Source organism: Ochotona princeps, unplaced genomic scaffold, assembly GCF_030435755.1.
Source record: "Ochotona princeps isolate mOchPri1 unplaced genomic scaffold, mOchPri1.hap1 HAP1_SCAFFOLD_121, whole genome shotgun sequence".
Lineage (NCBI taxonomy): Eukaryota > Metazoa > Chordata > Mammalia > Lagomorpha > Ochotonidae > Ochotona > Ochotona princeps.
In genome coordinates, this window is record NW_026696772.1 from 165,268 (window position 1) to 188,247 (window position 22,980).

Here is a 22,980-nt window from a genome sequence, read left to right on the forward strand (position 1 = left end):
CGCCCCGCCGCTCTGGATTGGCGGGCGGCGAGGGGGCGGGGCGCGCAGGCGCGCGGGGGCAGCGCCGCTGCGCAGGCGCACGGCGGGGCGGGGCGCCGGCGGGAGCGCGCCCGGCGCAAGATGGCGGCGGCCATGCGAGGCCCGGGCGCTGCGTGTGCGCAGCGGGCGGCGGCGCGGCCCGGGCGGCAGGCGCGGCGGCGGCGCTAGCCCGGCCCTCGGCCCCTGCTCGCTGCCCCCGCTTCGCCGGCCTCGACCGACATGGACCTGCCCGCGGGCCCCGGCGCGGCGGGGCCCAGCAACGTCCCGGCCTTCCTGACCAAGCTCTGGACCCTCGTGAGCGACCCCGACACGGACGCGCTCATCTGCTGGAGCCCGGTGAGGGGCGTGGGGGGGCCGGCCGGCCTGCGCGCGGCCGAGGCCTCGGGAGATGGGGGCGTGCCGGGCCGTCACCTGTGGCCTTGCTGGGGCGGCGGTGGACGGGCAGTGGGCAGGGCGCCCGCCTGGACAGGGGTGTGCAGCCTGCTGGACCAGGGCGGCGCTGGTCACCTTGGCGGAAGGGCTGGTGAGCGGGTGGCCTGCTGTGAGGGGACCCCGCAGCCCAGCGGGCAGAGAAGGGTTGGTGAAGGGCAGCGGACAGCGGTACCCGCTTGGACAGGGCTGGACGGGGGTGTGGAGCCTGCTGGACCGGGACGTGGTGAGCGGGTGGCCTGCTGTGAGGTCAGCGGTCAGAGAGGGGCTGGTGAACGGGCAGTGGACAATAGTGCCCTCCTGCGCGGGGCTGCACGACAGGGTGGCTCTGGTCACCTTGGCGAAGGGATGTAGTGAGTAAGTGGCCTGCTATGTGAGTGGACCCCCGCAGCCCAGAGGGGCTCATGAACAGGCCCCTCTCAGGAGCAGCCCCTCGGTCGGGGAGCCGCTGACCAGTTCTGCGCAGGATGCCAGCAGGGCCAGGCCACAACGCAGCTAGTCAGGCCAGCAATGCACCTGGACGCTGGTTCCAGGCCTAGTGGCTCCAGTTCCAATCCAGCTCCTGCTGGTGGACAGGGGAAGTGGGAGAGGACAGGCCAAAGCCGCGGGACCCTCCCCCAATGTGGGAGAACCAGAGGAGGCTCCTGGGTTCTCCTTGGCCTAACTGGCCATTGTAGCCATCTGGAAAGCATTCCAGTGAGTGGAAGATCTCTCTCTCTACCTGTTTTAAGTAATAAAGCTACCCTGGTTTAGCTCCCCTGGGTGTGGCATTGCACACAGCTTGTGTATCTTAACACGTTAGGAACTGAGGGAGGCGTTGTGTGGCCCAGCGGGGCTGGCAGCGTGAGGGCAGAGGCCCCGGGCACCTCCCAGGCCGGCCGTAGTCCTCGGCTTCAGGGCAGCAGGAGACCTTGGAGGAGCCGGCTGTCCCTGGGACGGGTTACACTTCATGGGTGAGCTCATTGTCACAGGGCTGGCAGGCCCTGGCAGGCCCTGGGCAGCGTCACCCAGTGATCCTACAAGCCTCTCCTGTGCCTGCCACCATTCCCTGTCTGTGTGGTACCGGGCGAAGCTTACTGTGTGATCTGTTCATCTGTCAGTGAGGAGATGGGGCTCTCAGGTATCAGGAAGGTATTAGCATGGTCAGATGTAGAAACCTGGGCAGGCTGATCAGCAGCTGCCCCACTTCCCATCCAGCTCCCAACTGTGGCCTGGGAAGGCAGTGGAGGACGGCCCAGCCTTGGCCCTGCACCGCGTGGGAGACCTGGGGAAGCGCCTGGCCCTGAGCCTGCTCGCATTCACGGTTTTATCCCGAGTTTCACATGAGGCCCACTTTCCCTTGTCTAAGGACACAGAGAAGCAGGTGGCAGATGCAAAGACAAGGCAGGCCCCACACTGTCCTGCGGGTGTCCTCCTGGAGGACAGGAATGGGGGATGGCCACACCTAGGCCACCTGCCGAGCACCACATCCCCTTTGGGCGAAAGGCCTGGGGAGGGACCTGCAGAACCCCCTGCAAGGTGTCTGGCTGACTGGAGCCCTCAGGCCTGTGGGCCCTGAGCCGAGGGAGAGGCCAGCCCCTGCAGGACACACCTGGAACCAAAGAGAGTGGGCCTGGGGTGGGCCGCCGTGTCCTGTGGCCACCTGCGGCTCCCTCACCCCACACGTGCCCTTGGTGCTGAACGCTCCTGTGCCTCAGGACTCAGAGCACCTGCCACACATTGCTGCCCGGCTGCGCAGGGCGGGCCCCCCTGGGGGAGACTGGGGACAAGCAGACACAGAGTTCTGTGGCCGTGCCGAGGTGTTGGTGCTGCCCACGGTGAATGCAGACAGCAGGGCCTGGCGTCGCCTGCTCCCAACTCCTCGGCCAGCTCCTCACTACACCCAAGAAGGACTGACCAACAGGGCAGGGGCCACAGCCAGTAAGCCCGTCTTACCAGCTGCCCCATGGTCATGCCGAAGGCCCAGGCAGGGGCGCCAGGTGCCAGGGACCCCAGAAGCCTGGCCCATCTAGCACTGTGAACCAAGGGCCTAGGGGCCCAGACTTCCCCCTGCCTGAACTCAACACTCAGCAGTGGCGTGGATTTCTTGTGTCCAGGATCCAATAAACAGCTGAGAGGAGTCAGCACCACGGTGTAGCAGGCCCAGCCTCTGCCTGCGGCGCTGACATCCTGTGTGGGCACTCCTCCACTTCCCTCGAAGCTCCAAGCTTGTAGCCTGGGAAAGCAGCAGAGGGTGGCCCATGTTCCTGGACCCCGGACCCACATGGGAGACCCAGAGGAGTCTCCCGGCTCCTGGTTTTGAACCGGCACAGCTCTAGCCGTTGAGGCCATTTGGGGAGTAGCAACGAGTGGAAGAGCTGGCTCGAGCTAGACTCCTCTCCTTTGTGGAACTCTGCCTTTGGACGGGGGGATGTAGAGCAGAGAAGCCAGCAGGCAAGAGACAGAGCATGGGGGCGGGGGGCAGCCCCTCCAGGCCTAGAGCCGAGTGGTGCACACACCTTCCCCTCCAAGGACCTGTGGGGCAGGGCTGTGACCACAGCAGGGGCAGCACTCGTGGCCACACTTGTTCCAACAGTGCAGGGGAGCAAGTGGCCATCCTTGCTCGGGCTCCTGCAAGTGTGATGGCCACAGCTGGCTGCGAGAGGACGTCAGGGACATCTGTACTGAGGGACGAAGCTGCCCGCATGGCTGTCAGCTCAGCCAGGACGACCAGATCTGAAATCGGAAAGACCCAGGAGACTCGCTGCTTACCGTGCGGGGGCAGGGGGGGTAGATCTGGGTGTGGGGGCGGGGCTGAGGTGTGGCGAGGGCACCCCGAGGCAGGAGATCTGGGTATGTTGTGGGCTCTGCTCTGCTGTGCTGTGACGAGGGCACCCCGAGGCATCAGAATAAGAGCTAGAGACGGGAAGACTGGCCAGCATTGACAGAACCTCACCAGATGACGTCAGGAGAGGCCAGGGGACCCAGGCTGCTGCCCTCAGCACTGTCATCTGGATAGATTCTGGTTAGATTACTGGTTACCCCACTGTGACCCAACTCCTGCTCATGCGCCTGGTAAGGCAGCAGAGGACAGCGCCCATGGGGGAGACCTGGAAGAAGCCTCTGGCCATTGCAGACATTTGGGAAATGACCCAAAGGATGGAAAGTCTGTCTGTCTGTCTCCCTTCCAAATAAATATGAAAAAGGAAAGTTTCCCAGACTTTGTAAAAGCCTTCACATCTTCCGTCTGAAGACTGATACGTTTCAAGCAGAACAGCAGACAGCCAGACCAGAAAGTCTCACACACAAGCCTCTGAAAACGACTGGGACAGAGACCTTTAAATCTGTGGGTGTGGGCCTGGCGGCGTGGCCTAGCGGCTAAAGTCCTCGCCTTGAAAGCCCCGGGATCCCATATGGGCGCCGGTTCTAATCCCGGCAGCTCCACTTCCCATCCAGCTCCCTGCTTGTGGCCTGGGAAAGCAGTTGAGGACGGCCCAATGCATTGGGACCCTGCAACCGCGTGGGAGACCCGGAAGAGGTTCCTGGTTCCCGGCTTCGGATCGGCGCGCATCGGCCCGTTGCGGCTCACTTGGGGAGTGAATCATCGGACGGAAGATCTTCCTCTCTGTCTCTCCTCCTCTGTGTATATCTGGCTGTAATAAAATGAATAAATATTTAAAAAAAAAAAATCTGTGGGTGTGACCAGAGCCAGGACAGGGTGCAAGTGCTGTTGGACTGAGCCTGGTAGGGAAACGCTGGTGTGCAGGAGAGCTGGAGTGGGGTCAGGCCAGGCTAGACAAGGCAGCAGCACCCATTGGCATGGGACGTGGGGCTGGGGCTGGGCCTGACCAGGCAACTACAATCAGCAGTGTGCATAGGCTGACGCGGGTGACGGACTGAACTGGACCCTGTGCTGGCTGGCCTGTGCGAGTCAGGTCGGGGGTCACCCCAGGTGAGGTTTCTTGGGGGGACACCTCAACTGGACCACTGGACTCAAAAGTGCAGCCACAGGGAGAACCACAGGATTTGTGGTCCAACCTTGGAATGCACATATCAGGACTGGACTTTCTCCATTGCTGATGCCTGTGCAGTGGACAGCGTACCCAGGTGCACGTGGGGGACGGGCTGGCCAGCTCATTTGGCCACGTCGGGAGACGGAGAGCAGACAGGTTGGACAACTCCTGGCTGAGCTTTGGCAGTAGGTGTCTGGGTGAGTGGATGCACCGGGTGGGCTGTCAGCCAGCGGACCTGGGGAGGATTTCCTCAAGCTTGGAGCAGTGAAACACACAGATGTGATGTCGGGTGTCAAAACCACCCGGGCAAGCCCTCAGACACTCTCCACATCGGGTTTCTAACTTGAAATCGAGTGGACAGCCTCATTCCCCAACACTGATGGAGTTTGGCAGACGAGGTGCCCCCACCCCCAGATACAGGAGAAAAGAGGAGAAAAGGGAAATCAGAAGCATTTGTCCCACCCACCTTCCCCCAGGCCTCGACCCTCTCCCCATGCAGTTAGTGCTCCTCATGGGCCGGCTCGCTTGTCTACTGTTCAGGCAGCATCAAAACTTAAAAAGAAAAACAAACAAGGTGGGCAAAGGAAGTGTCTGTCCACGCTCGGCCCACCACGGGGTGCCAGGCTCCCGCCCTGCTGAGCGTGTCTGCCCACGCTCGGCCCACCACGGGGTGCCAGGCTCCCGCCCTGCTGAGCGTGTCTGCCCACGCTCGGCCCACCACGCGGGGCCAGGCTCCCGCCCTGCTGAGCGTGTCTGCCCACGCTCGGCCCACCACGCGGGGCCAGGCTCCCGCCCTGCTGAGCGTGTCTGCCCACGCTCGGCCCACCACGGGGTGCCAGGCTCCCGCCCTGCTGAGCGTGTCTGCCCACGCTCGGCCCACCACGCGGGGCCAGGCTCCCGCCCTCATGGTAGGGGTGAGTCTATGGCAACAGAAGGCCACAGCGGCCCTTGCAGGGTGTGTTCTGGTGGTGGACAGCACAGGAGTCGCATCGGAACCATGGGGGCTCTAAACCCGCCTGGCCCGCCGGCGTGCCTGCTGACTTGGAAGCCCCAGGGGCTGTGTGAAGAGCACTGCAGTGAACGGGTTTAGCGAGGACATAGGAGCAGGGGCAGTGTGTGGAACGTGTTGTCTGAGTACTGTGAGACCAGCTGTTGAAGAGTCTAGCGTTGAGGAGTAAGAGAACTGCGTGCCTGCTTGTCTTGCGGCTGCTGTGTGGCCGCTGCCTCCGCACTTAATGGCCCGAAACCACAGGTGGTTGTTAGCTCAGGTGTGAGAGTTGATTGCTCGAGGCTGCAGGTATCCGAGGGGCTGGCAGCGATTCAGCGCTCACCTGCGGAGGAGGGCCGCCTCGGGGCTTGCGCTGTGGGCCGGCAGCCAGCCCAGCTCTTCCCCGGCCGCCAGCACGTGCCCTCCCCTGGCCGCTCAGAACTCCCTGGGTCCCATGGAGGGAGAGACACATGCAGGGCCAGGACAGTACTGCGAAGTGCTGTCTGAAGAGCATGGGAGGACCCGCTCCTTCTGGAGGTGGGACTGAGCTGTGACGCTGTGTGGATCAAGACCGGCGGGAGTGGCTGCAGACAGGGAGGTCATCTGTGTGTGGCAGGTGGCCTGCTCAGCCCAGTGCAGGACCAGGCCAGCAGGCCACAGATGAAGGCAACGCAAGCCTGCCTGTGGCTCAGTCTGGGCAGAAGCATGAAACAGGAAAAAGCTAACGCTGTCAGGCGAGAAGATCTCCTTCTCACAGAAAGATCTTCCAGCTGCTGCTTCGCTCGGCAAGCCACAATGGCCAGAGCTGTGCCGATCCAAAGCCAGTAGCCAGGAGCCTCTTCTGGGTCTCCCACACAGGTTCAGGGTCCCAAGGCTTTAGACCATCCTCTGCTACTTTCCCAGGCCATGAGCAGGGAACTGGATGGGAAGTGGAGCAGCTGGGACACGAACCAGCACGCATTTGGGTTGCCAGCACCACAGGGTGGAGGATGGGCCTGCCACACCATCGCTGCAGCCCAGAACTTCAGCCACCTCCGGCAGCTCAGGAGGAGTTCTTGGGATTTGTTTCGTTTTTTATGAGAAAGGACTTATATTTAGGTTTTAGATTTGCCCTCAGCTGGTTCACTTGTCAGCCAAGATCATGAGCTGGAACCGCGTGCAGGTTCCTGTGTGGCTGCAGGCAGAAGTCCAGTGGGAAGCCGAGTCGAGATTCGGCCCTGGATCGCTGCTACGGAATGTGGGCACCACACCAGACCTCGGCCCTGAGGCAGGGGCTCGCCAGCACCCCCAGCTGGCTGCCCTCACACCAAGGTGCACCGCATCTGAGCCTGTGGGCCTCTAGCCCTGTGTGGAAGGCCCAGCAGTTCAACGTACAAGTCTTGAGAGAGAACTGGGCCTACACAGAAGTGTGTGTGGCCAGTGTCTGGGTGCGCTGGTGCGTAAGCCTCCGAGTGGATCCTACAGGCATGAGCAGCATTGGGAAGGAAAAAAGGGGCAGACATTGGACGCCTGCTTCGGGTCTCATCTGCACTTGCTGGGCACTGTGAGGGTGCCCCTCGCCCCAGGTGGGAGACCGCGTTGCACTCCTGACAGCTGAGTTAAGCCTGACCGACCGAGCCCCAGCTCTCTGGGAGCTTTGGGGTGTGAAGTGGCATGTGACAGACCTCTCTGTGTGTTTGCTGTGTAAATAAATGATAATGACCATCAGAAACAGCCATTCTAAGAAAGAAAACAGGGCCCGGCTGCATGGCCTAGCAGCTAAAGTCCTCACCTTTAACGCACCAGGATCCCATATGGGCGCTGGTTCTAATCCTGGCAGCTCCACTTCCCATCCAGCTCCCTGCGTGTGGCCTGGGAAAGCAGTCGAGGACGGCCCAAAGCTTTGGGACCCTGCACCCGTGTGGGAGACCGGGAAGAGGTTCCTGGATCCTGGCTTTGGATCAGCATAGCATCAGCCGTGGCGCTCACTTGGGGAGTGAATCATCAGATGGAAGATCTTTCTCACTGTCTCTCCTCCTCTCTGTATATCTGACTTTCCAATAAAAATAAAATAAGTCTTTTGAAAGAGAGAGAAAACAGACTTAGGGGAGGAGAGGCCGAATGGCCCCTGCCCGCAGCCCATCCCGGCCCTGTGTGCTGGACTCGGCCACTGCCCCCCACGCCTCCAGGTGGCCCTGCTGCACCTGTAGCCACAGGCCTCCCCATGGCACCCTCCAACCTACCACCCAGATGACTGGGACTTCTCCAGGATGCTTTTTTTTCTTTTAATTTTAATGTTTACTTAGTTTCATTTACTTGAAATAACAGTAGAATGAGGGAGCGAGGAGGAAGACTTTCCCTCCACAACCAGGGCTGGCCAGGCCAGAGCCAGCACCCAGAACTCCATCTGGGCGTTCTGCATGAACGGCAGGACCCAGGCAGCTGAGCCTGCCCAGCTCATGTCCACTCTGGGCTTGGCCCCGCTCCCCACGCGTCATGCCTTTGTCACCATCCCAGTAGGTTCCAGTCCTCTCGCTGGAGTCTGTCCAGCTCTGGACCAGTGCTCATGTGATGGTCGCAGCAGGGAGTGTGGGGGACACTTGGGGACTGCCCCCTGTTAGGTTGGGCGAGCTGCGTCTACCTTCTGGGAGAAGGGCCGGTTCCAGAAACACCTCCCGTGAGGCAGGGAGCACTCTGGGGGTAGGTGGCTGCAGGTGCAGCCCCAGCGCAGTGGACCCAACTGCAGATCCACAGGGGAGAGTAGCCAGCATGCCCCAGTGCTCGGTCCAGTGCTCCCAGCCTGAGGGGCCACAGTGACCTGGCAGGCCTGAGCGCACAGGGAGCACCCGCCCAGCTCCCGTCCTACAAGTGGTTTGCAGTTGAATTTGAAAGGCAGAGCCAGATCTCATCTACTGATTCATTCCTCCAGTGCTCGGGGCTGGGTCAGGCCCTGCCCAGCAACCTGGGCACTAGGTGCCCGCAGGTGCTGGGTCGGAACTGGGGGAGAACTTGGCCCCTCACTCTAACAGGGGAAGCGCTGCCCCAGGCCACGCCTTGCAGGCGCCTCTCTTCTTTTTTTTTCTTTCTTTCTTTTTTTTTTTTTTTTTTTTAAGATTTATTTATTTTCACTGGAAAGAAATACACAGAGAGGAGAGAAGGACAGGAAAATGTTCCATCCGATGGCTCACTCCCCAAGCAGCTGCTGTGGCTGGAGCTGAGCTGAACTGAAGCCAGGATTCTCTTCTGACCGGTCTCCCCTGTGGGTGCAGGTCCCAAGGCTCTGGGCCATCCTCAACTGCTTTCCCAGGCCACAAGCAGGGAGCTGCCTGGGAAGTGGAGCAGCCAGGACACGACCTGATGCCCATTTGTGATCCCGGTGCTTGGAGGTGGGGGATTAGCCAATTGAGCCATTGAGCCAAGCCCTGCAGTTATCTCCTGGAATCTGCCCTCCAGAGGCTCAGGTCGTACCTGGCACGAGCCCTTCGCTCTGCGTCGGGACGGCCCTACCTGCAGCAGTCCTGTGCCCCAGGAAGGGCTGAAGCTGTCGGCACAGAGCAAGTGGTGCTGGCTCGGCACACAGGTCTGTCTCAACATGCTGGAGACGCCTGACAGGAAGTGCACTGGGCGCAGCAGGCTCTGACGTAAGCCTGTTTGTCGGGCTGCTGCAGGGCAGTCCTGCTGCCCCATGAGGGACTCACCTGGAGTTCCAGCCACTCCTGTCACCCTGGCCCACCTCAACTACTGTGCATGTCTGCGGAGTGAGCCGGTTGGTGGAAGATCTTAGGAGCGAGAGCAGAGATGAGGCGAGTGTTGGCCTAGGGGCTACGGCTGCCACCTGCCACTCTGGACCCCGTGTGGGCGTCAGGTCATGTCCCGGCTGCTCCACCCATCATCCAGCTCCCTGCTTGTGGCCAAAGCAGTGCTAGACAGCCTAAACCCTTAGAACCCTGCACCTGCGCGGGAGACCAGGAAGAGGCTGCTGGCTCCAGCCTGGCCCAGTCAAAGATGAACTAAGTTAATACCTGTGAGGTGATGTTGCAGGTTTCCTGGCAAGCTCCTCTGGCTTGACTCCATCTTTGTGTAGCCTGCATCCTCACGTCCCTCCTTGCTGCTGGTCCACATGGACTGGTGAACCAGCGTTTGGGTTCTTCCATCACAGTCCGCGTCCTGTCCCGCCATGGCCGACCAGGACTTGCGGTCCTGCTCTGCCCCTCGCTGTGACCCCGAAGCCTGTCTGCTGCTTGCTCGTCCCGGTGCAGGCACGGTCATCCCTGGTGTTCCTGGTGTTTTTCGGTCCCCGTGCTGTCCTGGCTGGCTGGAGCAGCCCTGGCCCTGCTCCCTGACCATCTCGCCCCCTCACATGCCTGCCATGCCTTGCAGTATAGGAGAGAGGCTGGGGGCTGGATGAGACACTCAGGTGATGGCACTGAGGGTCCTGGGCCGCGACAGACCCTCAGTCTCAGGAGTTGGAGCAAGTGTGTGTGTCACACGCCTGCACGGCAGTTTCCAGACTGGACAAGGTTTCAGTAAGCTTGGTCCATTCCCTGGGCACCCAGCTCTGCTGGGCGTAGGGTCCTGTCGGCCCAGCCAGCGTCTCAGTGCGCACCACTCTGGCCTGCACGGTCAGCGACACGTGGCTGCCACGCTCAGGACGTCTTCATTAGTATAGAGTTCACGGCCATTGGTTCACTCCCTCTGGGGAGTGCCACCTGTCCACTCTCCCACGGCCGCCGCCTCTTCCAGCACGTTCCAGGGCCACCTGTCCACTTTCCCACGGACACATCCTCTTCCAGCACGTTCCCAAGCCACTGGGCCACTCGCTGGGTGCTTCTCCTTGATGCTCCCCTCACACCAGACAATCTTTTTTTTTTTTTTTAACTTTTTCCATGCTCGACTGCTTTCCCAGGCCACAAGCAGGGAGCTGGATGGGAAGTGGGGCTGCCAGGATTAGAACCGGCGCCCATATGGGATCCTAGCGCGTTCAAGGCGAGGACTTTAGCCGCCAGGCCACGGTGCCTTCCCAGTTCTTTGTGACCACTGCTCCGAGTTCTATAATGCTTTTGCAAGTTCTCCCCCGACCTTTCGCTCCAACATCTCCATGTAGTGCTCCTGTGTCGTTGGTTCCTTTGGCGATGACCTCTCGATAGTGTAGTCACAAAGGAGCTGTCTTCAGGAGCCCACTAACCGGGCTCCCCAGCCTCAGGGCACCGGCCCCAGGACTTGTTGCCGTTGAACCTGACTCAGTGCAGGCCGTGTCTGCTGGCTCCTCTTGGCTGCTTGTGGGTCCCCTCCCCCTTGCCTTGTCACTGCGGGGCTGTGTCTAGGCGGAGGGCTTTCCCGAGCTCAGGGCACCCAAGGTGCAGCTGTGTGGCACCAGTGGGTGGGACGCTCTGCCTCTCTGGAGAGAAGGGTCCTATAGCGTCTCCACATACTCCTTAGGGAAAAGGCCTTTCTGTTCTGGGACAGCTTCCTGTCGCCAGAGACGAGCGACCTTGCCTGGGGAGTCTGCAGAGAGCTGCCCAGCAGACAGGCCCTGACCGGTCTCTGAACAGGTGCCTCGTAGCAACTCCTGCGGTGGGCTGTGCTGCGTCCCACCCCCATCACTGCAGCTCCGGTCTGTGGGCTCCGCCGGCTGCACCACCCCTGTTCTCGGGAGGTTTAGAGGCATGCCAGTCCCGACCAGACCTCAGGGCCTTGGCTCTTTCTCATGCCCAACCGCTTGTACCAACCCTCCCCTCACGTACACTGCCAGCTGTGCCAGGAGGCTGGGCTCCTGTCACCCCTCCAGTGGGAGTTGTATCTGGTGACTCCCCAGCAGATGGGCTGCGGGCAGGGGTGCTGTTGAACACGAAGCCTTCGTCTTGGGAGCCCCCCCTCTGGCCACACGACACCTGCACCTCTTGTCAAGGGGCATGCGCAGTGCAGCCCGGGAGGCAGGTGTTGGGAGGGTGGCCCCACGCCGCCTGCTCACCTTTGACCACTGCTTGTCTCCGGCAGAGCGGGAACAGCTTCCACGTGTTCGACCAGGGCCAGTTTGCCAAGGAGGTTCTGCCCAAGTACTTCAAGCACAGCAACATGGCCAGCTTCGTGCGGCAGCTCAACATGTGTGAGTGACCGCCTGCAGGCCGGCCACCGGTGCCTCTGCCCGGGGAGGGTTCTCGTGCGGGACACAGAGCCAGGCTGGGGTCTGGCGAGAGCCTGAAGCCAAGCTACCCCCTCGTATGCGCAGATGGCTTCCGGAAGGTGGTCCGCATCGAGCAGGGCGGCCTGGTGAAGCCCGAGAGGGACGACACCGAGTTCCAGCATCCGTGCTTCCTGCGTGGTCAGGAGCAGCTGCTCGAGAACATCAAGAGGAAAGTGACCAGCGTGAGTGGCCACCTTGCCTGCCCGCCCCAGGGCCCTCCCCCCAGCAGGCCTGGCGGGGGCCATCTCCCTGACTCCCCGTCCCCTGGGACCCAGGCGTCCACCCTGAAGAGTGAGGACATCAAGATACGCCAGGACAGCGTCACCAAGCTGCTGACGGACGTGCAGCTCATGAAGGGCAAGCAGGAGTGCATGGACTCCAAGCTGCTGGCTATGAAGCAGTAGGTGACACCCTACCCTGCCTTCCCTGGGGAGGGGTGGCCAGTGCCAGTGCCCTGATCGCTGCTTGCTGCCCGGGCTGAGAACCAACAAGGCTCCGTGCTCCCCTCCCCGGCACTCCCACTGCCCCTGCAACCCCTGGCCTGCTCCCCGGGCCTCCACCCAGGCCTGGCCAGGACACCCTCCCGCTTGTGTCTGAAGCCCGGCAGCTCGTGGTCAAGGTTGTGGCTCACTCCTTGACAAGGGCCCCAGGGTTCTGGGGGTCCCCTAGTCTGGGTGCTCAGGCAGCTGGCCTCACCCACCAGGGAGAGGCCCAGGGCGTGATGCCCCACACTGGGGACTGTGACACCTGAGGAGGCCACGAGCACTGCTCTGGTGAGACATGTATGGGCACATACCCGGCCCACATGGCCAGTGGGTCACGTGTCCACACAGCAGACGTCACTGTCGGGCCCAGCTGGGCCTGTGCGGGCACGTGAGCTGGAACCTGTTCCCTCGGCTCTGGTGGGGGCAGCATTCAAGGGTGCAGGGCCCCCAGGGGGTTAGCCCCAGAGCAGTGGAGACAGGCTGGGAGCCAGGAGCCGCGTGCCCCAGCCCAACTCCGGCCCTGTGTGTTGCAGCGAGAACGAGGCCCTGTGGCGCGAAGTGGCCAGCCTGCGGCAGAAGCACGCCCAGCAGCAGAAAGTTGTCAACAAGGTGGGGGCAAGGTGGCTCCTTCACCCCTCCCCACTCTCCCAGAGGTGGCCCCGGAGTGACCAAGTCCTCCCTCCCCACAGCTCATCCAGTTCCTGATCTCACTGGTGCAGTCCAACCGGATCCTGGGGGTGAAGAGAAAGATGTGAGAGGCTGGGCCCCTGCACCTTGCGTCCAGGCCTGGGCCCCATGGGCTTGGGGCGGCTGCTAACCCCGCCCCTTCCCCGCAGCCCCCTGATGCTGAATGACAGCAGCTCTGCACATTCCATGCCCAAGTACGGCCGGCAGTACTCCCTGGAGCACGTCCCCGGGGCCGGCCCCTACGCGGTGAGCGCCGGGGGCCTGCCGGGGGCCAGGTGGGACGGGTGCTGGCCCGGGCTCAGGTGACAGGCAACCGCCCGCCTCTTCTTGCAGGCCCCAGCCCCAGCCTATAGCAGCTCCAGCCTCTACACGACGGACACCAGCTCCGGACCCATCATCTCCGACATCACGGAGCTGACCCCCTGCAGCCCGCTGGGCTCCACGAGTGCCAGTGCAGACGAGAGGTGGGCTCAGGGTGGAGGTGGGGGGTTCCCACTGACAGGCCTCGCCTTGTGTCCAGTGCCCCCTGAGGCAGGGCGTCAGGGGACTTGTTCTGACCGTCCTCGCCCACTGTGCAGGCCACTCTCCCGCAGCCCCCTGGTGCGGGTCAAGGAGGAGCCCCCCAGCCCACCACGGAGCCCTCGGGTGGAAGAGGCGAGTCCTGGGCACCCATCCTCTGTGGACACCCCCCTGTCCCCAGACACCTTCATCGACTCCATCCTGTGGGAGAGTGAGCATGGCCCTGCAGCCGCCTCAGCTGCTGCCCTCCCGGACGTGGGAGGCCGCCCCCCCTCGGCCCCACCGCCCCCCACCCCCGAGAAGTGCCTCAGCGTAGCCTGCCTGGACAAGTGAGTGCCACTCCAACCCAGGGCCCTGGGCTACGGCACTTGTGGAGGGCAGGCAGGGCTCAGGTCTGTCCCTGAAGGGAGGGCCGGTGGGTGGCCACCAGCACTACAGAGGCAGGCTGGGGACGATCAGTGGCCCCTGCCCCAGTGCTCCTGGAGCACCCCCTGGCGGCCGCAGGACCATGCCGCTGCCCTGCCGCCCTGCCCTCCTGCATGGGGTAGGAGGTGGTACGCCGGGCCCTGCCCAGCAGCTAAGCCTGAGGCAGCGGTGCCTGCCTGGCCCCCACCGCTATGGGGGCTCTTGTCTTTGTATCTTGCAGTGTGGCTCGCACTCCACAGATGTCTGGGGTCGCCCGCCTCCTCCCCTGCCCCTCCTTTCTGCATGGCCGAGTCCAGCCAGGGTTAGCGCTGCCCCCACGGGGGAGGGAGGGCTCTGCCCGAGCTCGGGCCCCTCCCACAGCCACAGACCCAGCCCAGCCAGGGTGAGGCACTAGGCCCTGCCCAGCTCTGCCCGTGCAGGCAGGACATGGGTCTCTGAGTTGACCAGCCAGTTCCCTGGGAGTCTCCTTGCAGCCCTGCAGGGAGGGCCTGCGTGGCCCCGGGAGCTCACCCCCCAGCTCGCTTGGGTCCCCCAAGGGCAGTGGCAAGACTTCATCAGGCTCCGCACCTGGGCCCGGCAGCCCCAACTGACATGCACGCCGCCCTGGTGGCCAGAGCTGCCCGAGCGCATGCCGGGCCCCGGGGGGACCCTGTTGGGAGCACGCTGGGCAGGTCCTGGGCCGCTGCTTCACCCACCCACTCACTCTGGGCCAGGAACGAGCTCAGTGACCACCTGGACGCCATGGACTCGAACCTGGACAGCCTGCAGAGCATGCTGAGCAGCCACGGCTTCAGCGTGGACACCAGCGCCCTGCTGGACGTGAGTCAGCCCACCTGCCCCCCCCCCACCCCGCCCCCGCCAAGCCCTAACACCCTCCCTCCTCCTGCAGCTGTTCAGCCCCTCGGTGACTCTGCCGGACATGAACCTGCCCGACCTGGACAGCAGCCTGGCCAGCGTGCGTGGGGGTAGGAGGGAGGGGGTGGGGGCGGGGCCAGCGGGAACCTCACCTTATCGCCCCCACAGATCCAGGACCTGCTGTCTCCCCAGGAGCCCCCCAGGCCCCTGGAGGCCGAGAACGGCCCCGATTCAGGTGAGCCTGGCTCCTGCTCCCCTGCCAGCCCCTGCCTGGCCCTGCCCTTACCCACTCACCACCCCACCCCACCCCACAGGGAAGCAGTTGGTCCACTACACAGCGCAGCCCCTGCTCCTGCTGGACCCCGACGCCGTGGACACGGGAAGCAGCGAGCTGCCCGTCCTCTTCGAGCTCGGCGAAGGTTCCTACTTCTCCCAAGGAGAGGACTACTCGGACGACCCCACCATATCCCTGCTCACCGGCTCCGAGCCCCCCAAAGCCAAGGACCCTGCTGTCTCCTAGAGGGCCTGGAGGAGCCGGGCCGCCCGCCCATCTGCTTGCCGCCCCAGCGGCGGGCTGCTTTGGGCCGGCGGGCTGGGAGCCACAGTTGCCTTTGCCCCTCCCAGTGTGTGGTGGTTCTGCCGTGCCTGGACTGAGCCTGCAGGCCACCCACAGCAAAGTTGTATTTTGGCTTTTTACTCACGAGCCCCCTCCCCTCCCCCAGGCGGATGTGTGTGTCCCGGGACAGGCAGACGCATAAAGGGACAGGCTCAAGCTGCTGCTTCCTGTGGTTCCTGCCCCCAGGGGGAGCTGGGTGCAAGGAGCGCCCTGGGCACCGGTCAGGGCCTGCCCACTGCACTGCTGGCCACAGGCCCTGTGCACTGCGGGAGAGCTGGGACACCTGCAGTAACTGGCCTGAAGTCTGGGGGCAGACAGGCTGCAGGGGGTGGGCGGCCCCCACCACACCCCAGGTGTGCTGTGGTAGGGATGGGCCAAGCTGGCCCCCACCCCCACCTACCAGTCAGCCTCCCTGATGGCCCGAGACCCTCCCGCCTACAGGGTGTCACCCAGACAAGCCAGCCAGGCTTCCAGCAGGCAGAGGGAGTTGCTGTGGGCAGCACTTTATTCACACTGACCAGGCAGGGGCACCCAGCCCTGCACAGCTGAGGGTGTCCTGGTCAGTGTCCTTCCCTGAGGGAAGCCCAGGAGGCCCCATGGGGGCGAAGCCTTTCCAGGGCAGGTCGGGGGCAGCTCAGGCCGCCGTCGGGGCCTCGTGGTTGAGGACGTAGTAGTCGTGGACATACATGAGCACAGCCACTGGCTGTCCGATGATGAGCGTCAGCCACACAGCCGCATTGCCGTAGTTGCCCCGGAAGAAGCGGCCCACGAGCCAGGCCAGCGGCAGCTGGGGACACAGGGAGATGGGTCAGCCCCGACCCTGGGGAGGGCACATGGGGGCAGCTCTGGGCGCTTGCTCACCTGAGCCATCATGCCTGTGAACGCCCAGAGGCGGAACATGCGCAGGGGGATGCTCACCAGGTACTGGAGTGGGGGAGAAGGAGTCAGGCTCTCCCGAGGGCCGCCCTGCCCAGAGCCTAGGTAGGTGCCCCAAGGAGCACTGACCTCGTGGAAGAAGGCTGAAGCCAGGAACACACCTGTCCTGGCCACCCACCTGCTGCTGCCCCGCCGGATCATGGGCTTGTAGAAATGCCTGCAGGAGGAGCAGCCATGGGCAGGGGGCCCAGCTGAGCCCACGCCCACCCAGGCCCCCACAGTCAAGGCCACGCCCACCCAGGCCACGCCCAGCTACCTGCTACACCACTTGTGCACCGGGATGTTCCAGTTCTGCCAGAAATAGGTGACAGATTCCGAGTTCCTAGGGGTTAGAGGACGGAGCTGTCAGGGTCCGCGGGGCCCCAGCCCACCCCCAGCACCGCCCTGGGCACCCACCACCAGTCCCGGTAGAACTCGCGGTCTCCAAACTGCATGAGCTCGCCCACGGCATTGAGGCACGAGTGGAAGAGCCAGTAGAAGAATACGAGCCAGATGAGATGGTTGGGGACCTGCGAGGGAGGCAGCTCAGTGTGCGGGCTCCGGGCTCTGCACGGCCACCCTGCCTGTGCCCCTGCTCACCGCCAGCTTCAGCAGGCGCTCAATGATGCGTGAGTAGTCCATGTCCTGTGAGGAGAGGCTCCTTCAGCACCCATGTCCTCCCCGCGCCCACCCCGTTCCTGGAGCCCCTGCTCACCTTGAAGGGCTTCATGGAGTTCTGGATGGTGGGGACCATCCACTGCAGGAGGAGACAGGGTCAGCTGTGGCTCTGCCAAGGCCCTCCCCATCCCTGGCCCCACAGCCTGGCCCACGCACCTGCTGGATCAGCCCCACCTGGAGCTGTGTGAAGAAGAGCTGCAGGGAGAGCCAGACACCTCAGCCGGGCCCAGAGGACCCCAACCCAGGTCCCCCGCCCTGACCTGGCCTCACCATCTCCAGGAGCCGCCGCAGCAGGAAGCGCTTCCGGATGCGCGGGGAGCGGGGAAAATTGAGCTCGTAGCACAGGGTGGGGGCAAAGAGGAAGTAGTAGAGATCTGGGAGGAAAGCAGGAGTGAGGGGCAGGCTGACCGCATCTTGGGAGGGCGGGGCTGGCACCCTCGGCCCCACACAGCCCCACCCCCCTGCCCTCACCACGGTAGGTCAGGTTGTCCGGGTAGCTCACAGTGGACTGGGCTGCGTCCCCAGGGGCCTTTCCTGCAGACACGGGACAATGCAAAGGGGAAGGCCAGGCGGGCAGCCACTGCCGAGGCCCCGCCCCCTGCAGCCCACCCCAGCGAGCCTCACCAGTTTCCTTGGCCCTGCGCTGGCGGCACCACAAATTCACGTCCCGGTAGGAGAAGAGCTTGAGGAAGAGGATGGTGTGCACGGCCAGCGCCAACAAGGAGCCCACTGTGGAGAGGGGGGCTCAGGACGGGGCCCAGAGCCCCCATGGAGCCCACTGTGGAGAGGCGGGCTCAGGACGGGGCCCAGAGCCCCCATGGAGCCCACTGTGGAGAGGCGGGCTCAGGACGGGGCCCAGAGCCCCCATGGAGCCCACTGTGGAGAGGCGGGCTCAGGACGGGGCCCAGAGCCCCCATGGAGCCCACTGTGGAGAGGCGGGCTCAGGACGGGGCCCAGAGCCCCCATGGAGCCCACTGTGGAGAGGGGGGCTCAGGACGGGGCCCAGAGGCCCAGGCCAGGCTGGACAGCAGGCGGACAGGCGCACCTGGGGTGATGGACTCCACCAGCAGGGACACAGCCGCCGGGAAGCAGAGAATGGTGACCAGGTTGGCCACATGCAGCAGCAGCCCCACTGGCTCCGTCAGAGAACCCTGAGGGGACAGGGCACTGAGCAGGGCTGCCTGGCCAGATCCCATGGCTGTGGCAGGGAGGGTGCAGGCACGGCTTACCACTGCCAGGCGTCTCTCCACCTGGAACGCAGCCACGGCAAAGACGTTGGCCACTGTGGATAGAAGCAGCTGAGCAGGCTCAGGCCCTGGGCAGCCCTTGCCGTCCCCTAGGCCCTCCTGGAGCCCCGCTCACCAAGAACCAGGCACGGGGCCGGCCAGCTGTAGGGGTCCTTCAGGAACAGAGACACCACCTGAATGGGGTCCACCAGGATGCCATACCTGGGGGCAGGGAGGCACCTCAGGAGCCAGCTCCAGGCCCGGCCTGGGGGCCCAGGGCAGCAGTGCTGGGCTGCTCCAACCACTCACTTGATGAGGTTCTCCAGAAAGAGCCTTGCATTGCTCAGGATCTGCAAGACACAGGCTAGGACTCAGCTGCTCGGGTGGGGTCCCCATCAGACTCCGACCACCTCACCCCACTCCTCCACGGGGCAGAGGAGTCAACCAGTCCCCATCACACCGAGGGAGACACTGTGGCACCAGCCCCCACCCAACCAGCCCCCACCCATGGTAACTAGGCAGCCCACGGACACCCTGCCACACGGAGGCTCTGCAAGGCGGGCCACGCCCTCCCAGGGGCCAGGCTGCCACCCTCCCACAGCAGGGCAAGTGACCATGGTGTCCAGGGTCCAGGCTGCCACCCCCCACAGCAGGGCAAGTGCCCGTGGTGTCCAGCCTGTGGCAAGACACTGCGGCAGAGGGTGACAGGAAGGAGTCGGCCCCGCCATGCCTGGTCTCCTGCCGCCCTCCAGGTCCAGAGGGGGCCATTCAGACGCCAACCACACCAGACGTGGGGCCCAGCGGAGCCAGGCTGCCCTCGCCTCGTCTCACAGGACCGCCAGGCCCAGCCCTGAGCAAGAGCTGACCCAACCATTAAAGTCCACACCAGTGAGAGGGCCCTGAGCTGGCAGGCGGTTCACAGGCCAGGCTGCGGGGCAATGGCAAGAAGCCCAGGGCGCCCTGCAGAACGGACGGACATCCCACCTCTTGTGGCCAAGCCGCATGGGGTCATGGCCCAAGGCCCACTCCACTCCCTGGATGCTGTGACTGTACAGGGCAGCTCGCAGAGGGTGACCACAGCAGGCTGAGAGAGGACGCAGCCGCATCTGCCAGGCTCAACATGGGTCCCAACAGGCCTGTGCCCTAACCTACCCCTCTGAGCCTGCACCCCAAATGCTTGTGGGATCGGCTGGCAGCCCCAGCATACCACAGGTACCAGGCCTCATTCAGGACCACAGGGGACAGTGAGGCTGGAGACCTGCACCCCTGCCAGAGGCCCACTCCACTCACCAGCATCACCACACACCAGTTCAGGATGCCCCGGTAGTTGCTGAAGCCGCTGTCAGAGCTGAAGAGCGAGTCCTGCAGACGGTGGCACCTACAGGGCAGGAGGCCGGCAGTGAGGGGCAAGTGGCCGGCAGCGGGTGTGTCCTCCCCTCCTTCCTGCTCAGGGCCTTGGGGAGGTCCATGTCTCCGATGTCTGTGGACTCTGGTACCACTAGCCACTATAGTGACAGAGGGTGAAAATCAGGTCCTCCTTGCTCAGCTGGCCCATCCGGCTACTCATCATGCCACGAGGCCCTCACCACTGTGCCCACAGAACCCCAGCGGGCAGAGGAACCCAGGCTGAGGCCAGCTGATCACCCAGCCCACAGAGCCCACTGGGCTGGGTCAGGGCCAACGGGAGCAGGGCCTGTGCCCTCCAGTTACAGCGCCTGCAGGAAGCCTGGGGCCCGTTGAGCAAGGCCCCTCTGTGGTAAGAGTCCAGCCCTTCTCTCCCTCAGGACACGCCTCCTGGCACCAGGGAGGAAGACATGCCCGCAGGGAGCCCCTCTCAGCAGTCCGTGTTCCACCCCCGACCCTGTGCCACCCCTGTGGATCCCAGACTCCGGCCACACCTGCCCCTCTCCTCAGCCTGACCGTCCTGACTGTCCCACACAGCCTCAGGCCTGGGCCTGGCTCAACCGCACCTGTGCTGGGCCACCACACAGAGGCTCCCAAAGCCAATGCCAGCTGATGCTACAAAGCCTTCGATCACCCCTGCTGGACCCCAAGGCCCCCAACCCATCCCTGGGCAAGCCCAACCCGGAGCACCCCACTCCCTCAGGCCAAGGCCCCCGACCCAGGTGAGCATGTCCACAGGGTCCAGGCTGGCCAATGCAGCCAGCAGCAAGTGGGCTAGAGGGCAGGCCCCGGGAACAGCTGGCACAGAGCAGCATGCCTGGCCAGTGGCGCCCAGAGCCATCCTTGCCACCCTCTCACCCACTGAATAGCCTGCCCAAGCTTCGCTGTCCCACACTCACTGCTACTTCCTGGCTTGCCCTCCAGGCAGCCTGACCCCCTCCTGGGCAGCAGGCTCACCCTCAAGGGTGGGCGTCACCCAGGAACCTCAAGGTCCAGGGCCAGGCAGAGATCAGCGGGGACCCAGCGCCCGCCCCACTCCCCTGACCCTGCAGGATAGGGGAAGAGCCCCAAGGGCCCTGGAACTGGCAGGTCCTGCCTGGGGCACCTTGCAGGCCGAGGCCTCCCCTGGCCTCGGGGCAGGAGCCCAGGCTGAGCAGGAAGTGAGGGGAGGGCTGGGGGCTGAAGAGCCACGAGGAAGGCAGGGAGCAGCCCAGGCCAGCAAGGGGGGCAGGTCAGCCAAGGCACCCCTGGACTGGAGCCCAGGACCCTTGCCTCACCGCCACGCCCCCCAGAGGACTCCTGACCCCACACCCCTCCTCACAGAGGGGCCCAGAGGCCCTCTCCTCCCCCAGGGCGCCTCTGGGCCCTGGGGTGACCTTTGTCCACACTGCTCCCCTCATTATCTTATCTCCAGGCTCACCAGGGAGCACCCCGAGGGCAGTCACAGGGCTTGCACCTCACAATGCCCAGTTCTCACTCATCCAAGTGACCACTGCCCACTTCCTCTCGAGGACCCTGGGTACGAAGGAAGACCTGGTGGGGTGCCCCCTCCGGTGACTGGGGAGCCCTCGGGTCCGTCATCCAGCCAGCCAGGACCGGTGCGCGGCGGGCACCCCAAGCACGGGCCCCCGGCGGGGGCGGCCCCTCACGGGCCTCGCACCCACCTGACGATGCGCGGGTGACCTTGGCAGGCCGTCACCCGTCCAGGCCCCGTCCCCCCGACAGCCCAGCGCGCCCGCGGCCCTCCCCCAGCTCCGGCGCCCGGCGCGGCCGCTACCTCAGTTCCCACTGGCCGTTGCCCGCGTCGGCGTCTCCGTCCCTGTCCGGGGCCGGCGAGTCTCCGCCGGCGCCCACGTCGGGGCCCGCTGCCCCGTTCCGCACCTCCTCTTCCGCCGCCGCGGGCCCGCCGCCCTGGCCCGAAGGTCGCGGACCGGCCCTCCGGCGCCGGGAGCCGCCCGCGCCACCGCGCTCGCCCATGGCCTCGGCCCGCGCCCCGCCGCCCTCCCGCCTCGCGGCGCCCGAGGCCTGCGCCCCGCGTCCTGACCGCCCGCCCCGCACCAGAGCCGCTGCGCCCGAGCTGCCCGCCTCTGCCGCGCGGGGCGGGAGCGCCCATTTGTAGCCCGCGGCCGGCGGGGGCGGGGCCGGGCGCGCGCGCGCGCGCGCGCGGCAGCCTGGGGCTTGTAGTCTCGGCGCGCAGGCCGGCCAGCGCTGGCCACCCCAGGACCCTGAGCCGGGGGCGCGCGGGCGGAGAAGTCGGCGGGCCGGGATGCAGCTCCCGAGGGCTGCGCGCCTGCTCCGGGCTCCGCCCCCGCGTCCGAGCCGCCTTCCAGCGCGCAGGGCGAGCAGGAGCTGGCCCACACGAGGGCAGGGTCTTGGTGTGCGGCCACGTGCGCCACTCAGCCGCAGGGACCAGCCTGCAGCCACACAAAGTTAGGTCCAGCCAGCCAGTGACCACCCAGACGTCAGGGAGAGGCCAGAGAAGGGTGGGGTAGGCACGAGGAGGTGGAGGCCACCCCACGGTGGTGGTAAGCAGCCTGGGCATTGTGTCCACGGATGGTCTGGAAGGCCGCCTTTGCCCTCACTGCCCCTGGGAGCCTCAGGGGAGTAGCCAGCTGAGCCCCCAGGGCTGGTCAGGCCTGGGAAGGAGATGCTTGCCTCCACGGTGCCCGTCAGGTGCAGGGAGTGGCCAACAGTCCCTGAGCTGTCGCCTGGACAGGCTTGGCAAGGGATGGCTCCAGTATTGTTCTCAAGAAGGCTTGGGTCCAGCCGAGTCCCCACAGAGCAGCCATGCCTCCTAGCCCTGGGGTGGGGAGTAAAAGGAGGAGAGCCAGGCCACTGACTCCTCACTCCTACAGACGCTCCAGCCCGCAGTGACCTCCAGACCTCCAAAGGGGCACCCCAGAACCTCCACGTGCCACCTGGGCTGCCTACCTGGCTTTCCATGAGCTGGGCCTGGGCATCTTCCCCAGGGCTGGCCCTGGTTGGGCGATCATGAGCCCAAAGACCGTGGGCCTGGCCGCAGTGTGGCGCCGGCCCTGTCCCTCCCTGGCTTTCCCCCATCACCCAGGGGTGCTGTGGGAGCGCGGCACAGCCTGCCCAGCCGGCCTTGGAGGCAGTCTCAGGCACCCGAGGAGTATACTTTAGGCAAGCCGAGGACACGGGCAGCAGCACCTCGAGGCCTCACCTGTGGCTGACAGGTATGCGAGTCAGGCTGCCCAGGAAGGACAGAGGTTCCACGGGCACTGCCCTTACTTCTCCTGCCACCACTCTGGCAGGGGTCAACTCACCCCAGAGCTGCTTAGCCTGCCAGTACGACGTGCCAGCCTCTGAGGGTCCAGGTGGAGCCACCCCCCCCCACACACACACACACTCACTCCGGCAGCCTGGCCCGGACGTGGGACAGCAGGACAGCCCAGCCCGGCACGGACGCGGGACAGCAGGACAGCAGTTAGTATCAAGAGTGGCGTTTATTCTCCTCGAGGAGGTGCGGCGCTCGGGGCGCTGGTGCTATTGTGCTTAGGAAGGAGGTCGGTCCGTCCGTCCGTCTGTCCGGCCGGC

The 22,980-nt window shown here is 64.7% G+C and overlaps 2 protein-coding genes across 6 annotated transcripts; one reads left to right on the plus strand and one right to left on the minus strand.

Annotated features, from left to right (window-relative positions):
* The first annotated feature begins 87 nt into the window (after positions 1-87).
* Positions 88-15,315, plus strand: HSF1 (heat shock transcription factor 1). 3 transcript variants are annotated; one of them, XM_058659459.1, is made up of 14 exons: positions 88-375; positions 11,425-11,533; positions 11,657-11,793; positions 11,887-12,011; positions 12,630-12,705; positions 12,786-12,847; positions 12,933-13,029; positions 13,117-13,247; positions 13,362-13,631; positions 13,949-14,029; positions 14,442-14,547; positions 14,618-14,683; positions 14,776-14,818; positions 14,898-15,315. In XM_058659459.1, the coding sequence occupies exons 1-14, from the start codon at positions 259-261 to the stop codon at positions 15,101-15,103; spliced, it is 1,626 nt and encodes a 541-aa protein (XP_058515442.1). In that variant the 5' UTR covers positions 88-258; the 3' UTR covers positions 15,104-15,315. The 3 variants fall into 3 exon arrangements, with proteins under 3 accessions (XP_058515442.1, XP_036354202.2, XP_004580830.1); XM_036498309.2 differs by having other exon boundaries at positions 89-375; positions 14,752-14,818; XM_004580773.2 differs by lacking the exon at positions 13,949-14,029 and having other exon boundaries at positions 91-375; positions 14,752-14,818.
* A 360-nt stretch (positions 15,316-15,675) lies between these two features.
* On the minus strand, positions 15,676-21,430 carry DGAT1 (diacylglycerol O-acyltransferase 1). 3 transcript variants are annotated; one of them, XM_058659466.1, is made up of 17 exons: positions 21,200-21,430; positions 19,309-19,396; positions 18,328-18,368; positions 18,155-18,240; positions 18,022-18,074; positions 17,838-17,943; positions 17,417-17,521; positions 17,264-17,326; positions 17,063-17,166; positions 16,949-16,987; positions 16,830-16,871; positions 16,715-16,759; positions 16,532-16,644; positions 16,392-16,457; positions 16,205-16,292; positions 16,061-16,123; positions 15,676-15,986 (listed from the first exon to the last, which is right to left on the minus strand). In XM_058659466.1, the coding sequence occupies exons 1-17, from the start codon at positions 21,397-21,399 to the stop codon at positions 15,834-15,836; spliced, it is 1,455 nt and encodes a 484-aa protein (XP_058515449.1). In that variant the 5' UTR covers positions 21,400-21,430; the 3' UTR covers positions 15,676-15,833. The 3 variants fall into 3 exon arrangements, with proteins under 3 accessions (XP_058515449.1, XP_058515450.1, XP_058515451.1); XM_058659467.1 differs by lacking the exon at positions 17,264-17,326; XM_058659468.1 differs by lacking the exons at positions 17,264-17,326; positions 17,417-17,521.
* Positions 21,431-22,980: the final 1,550 nt, after the last annotated feature.

Coding starts and splice junctions, on each gene's coding strand:
- HSF1 (XM_036498309.2), top strand. CDS start 259: ATGGACCTGCCCGCGGGCCCCGGCGCGGCGGGGCCCAGCAACGTCCCG. Junction 13,030..13,116: donor CCGGGGCCGGCCCCTACGCG/GTGAGCGCCGGG, acceptor CTCTTCTTGCAG/GCCCCAGCCCCAGCCTATAG. Junction 14,548..14,617: donor ACACCAGCGCCCTGCTGGAC/GTGAGTCAGCCC, acceptor CTCCTCCTGCAG/CTGTTCAGCCCCTCGGTGAC.
- DGAT1 (XM_058659466.1), bottom strand. CDS start 21,399: ATGGGCGAGCGCGGTGGCGCGGGCGGCTCCCGGCGCCGGAGGGCCGGT. Junction 18,075..18,154: donor GGCCCCGTGCCTGGTTCTTG/GTGAGCGGGGCT, acceptor TTCTATCCACAG/TGGCCAACGTCTTTGCCGTG. Junction 17,944..18,021: donor TGGAGAGACGCCTGGCAGTG/GTAAGCCGTGCC, acceptor CTGTCCCCTCAG/GGTTCTCTGACGGAGCCAGT.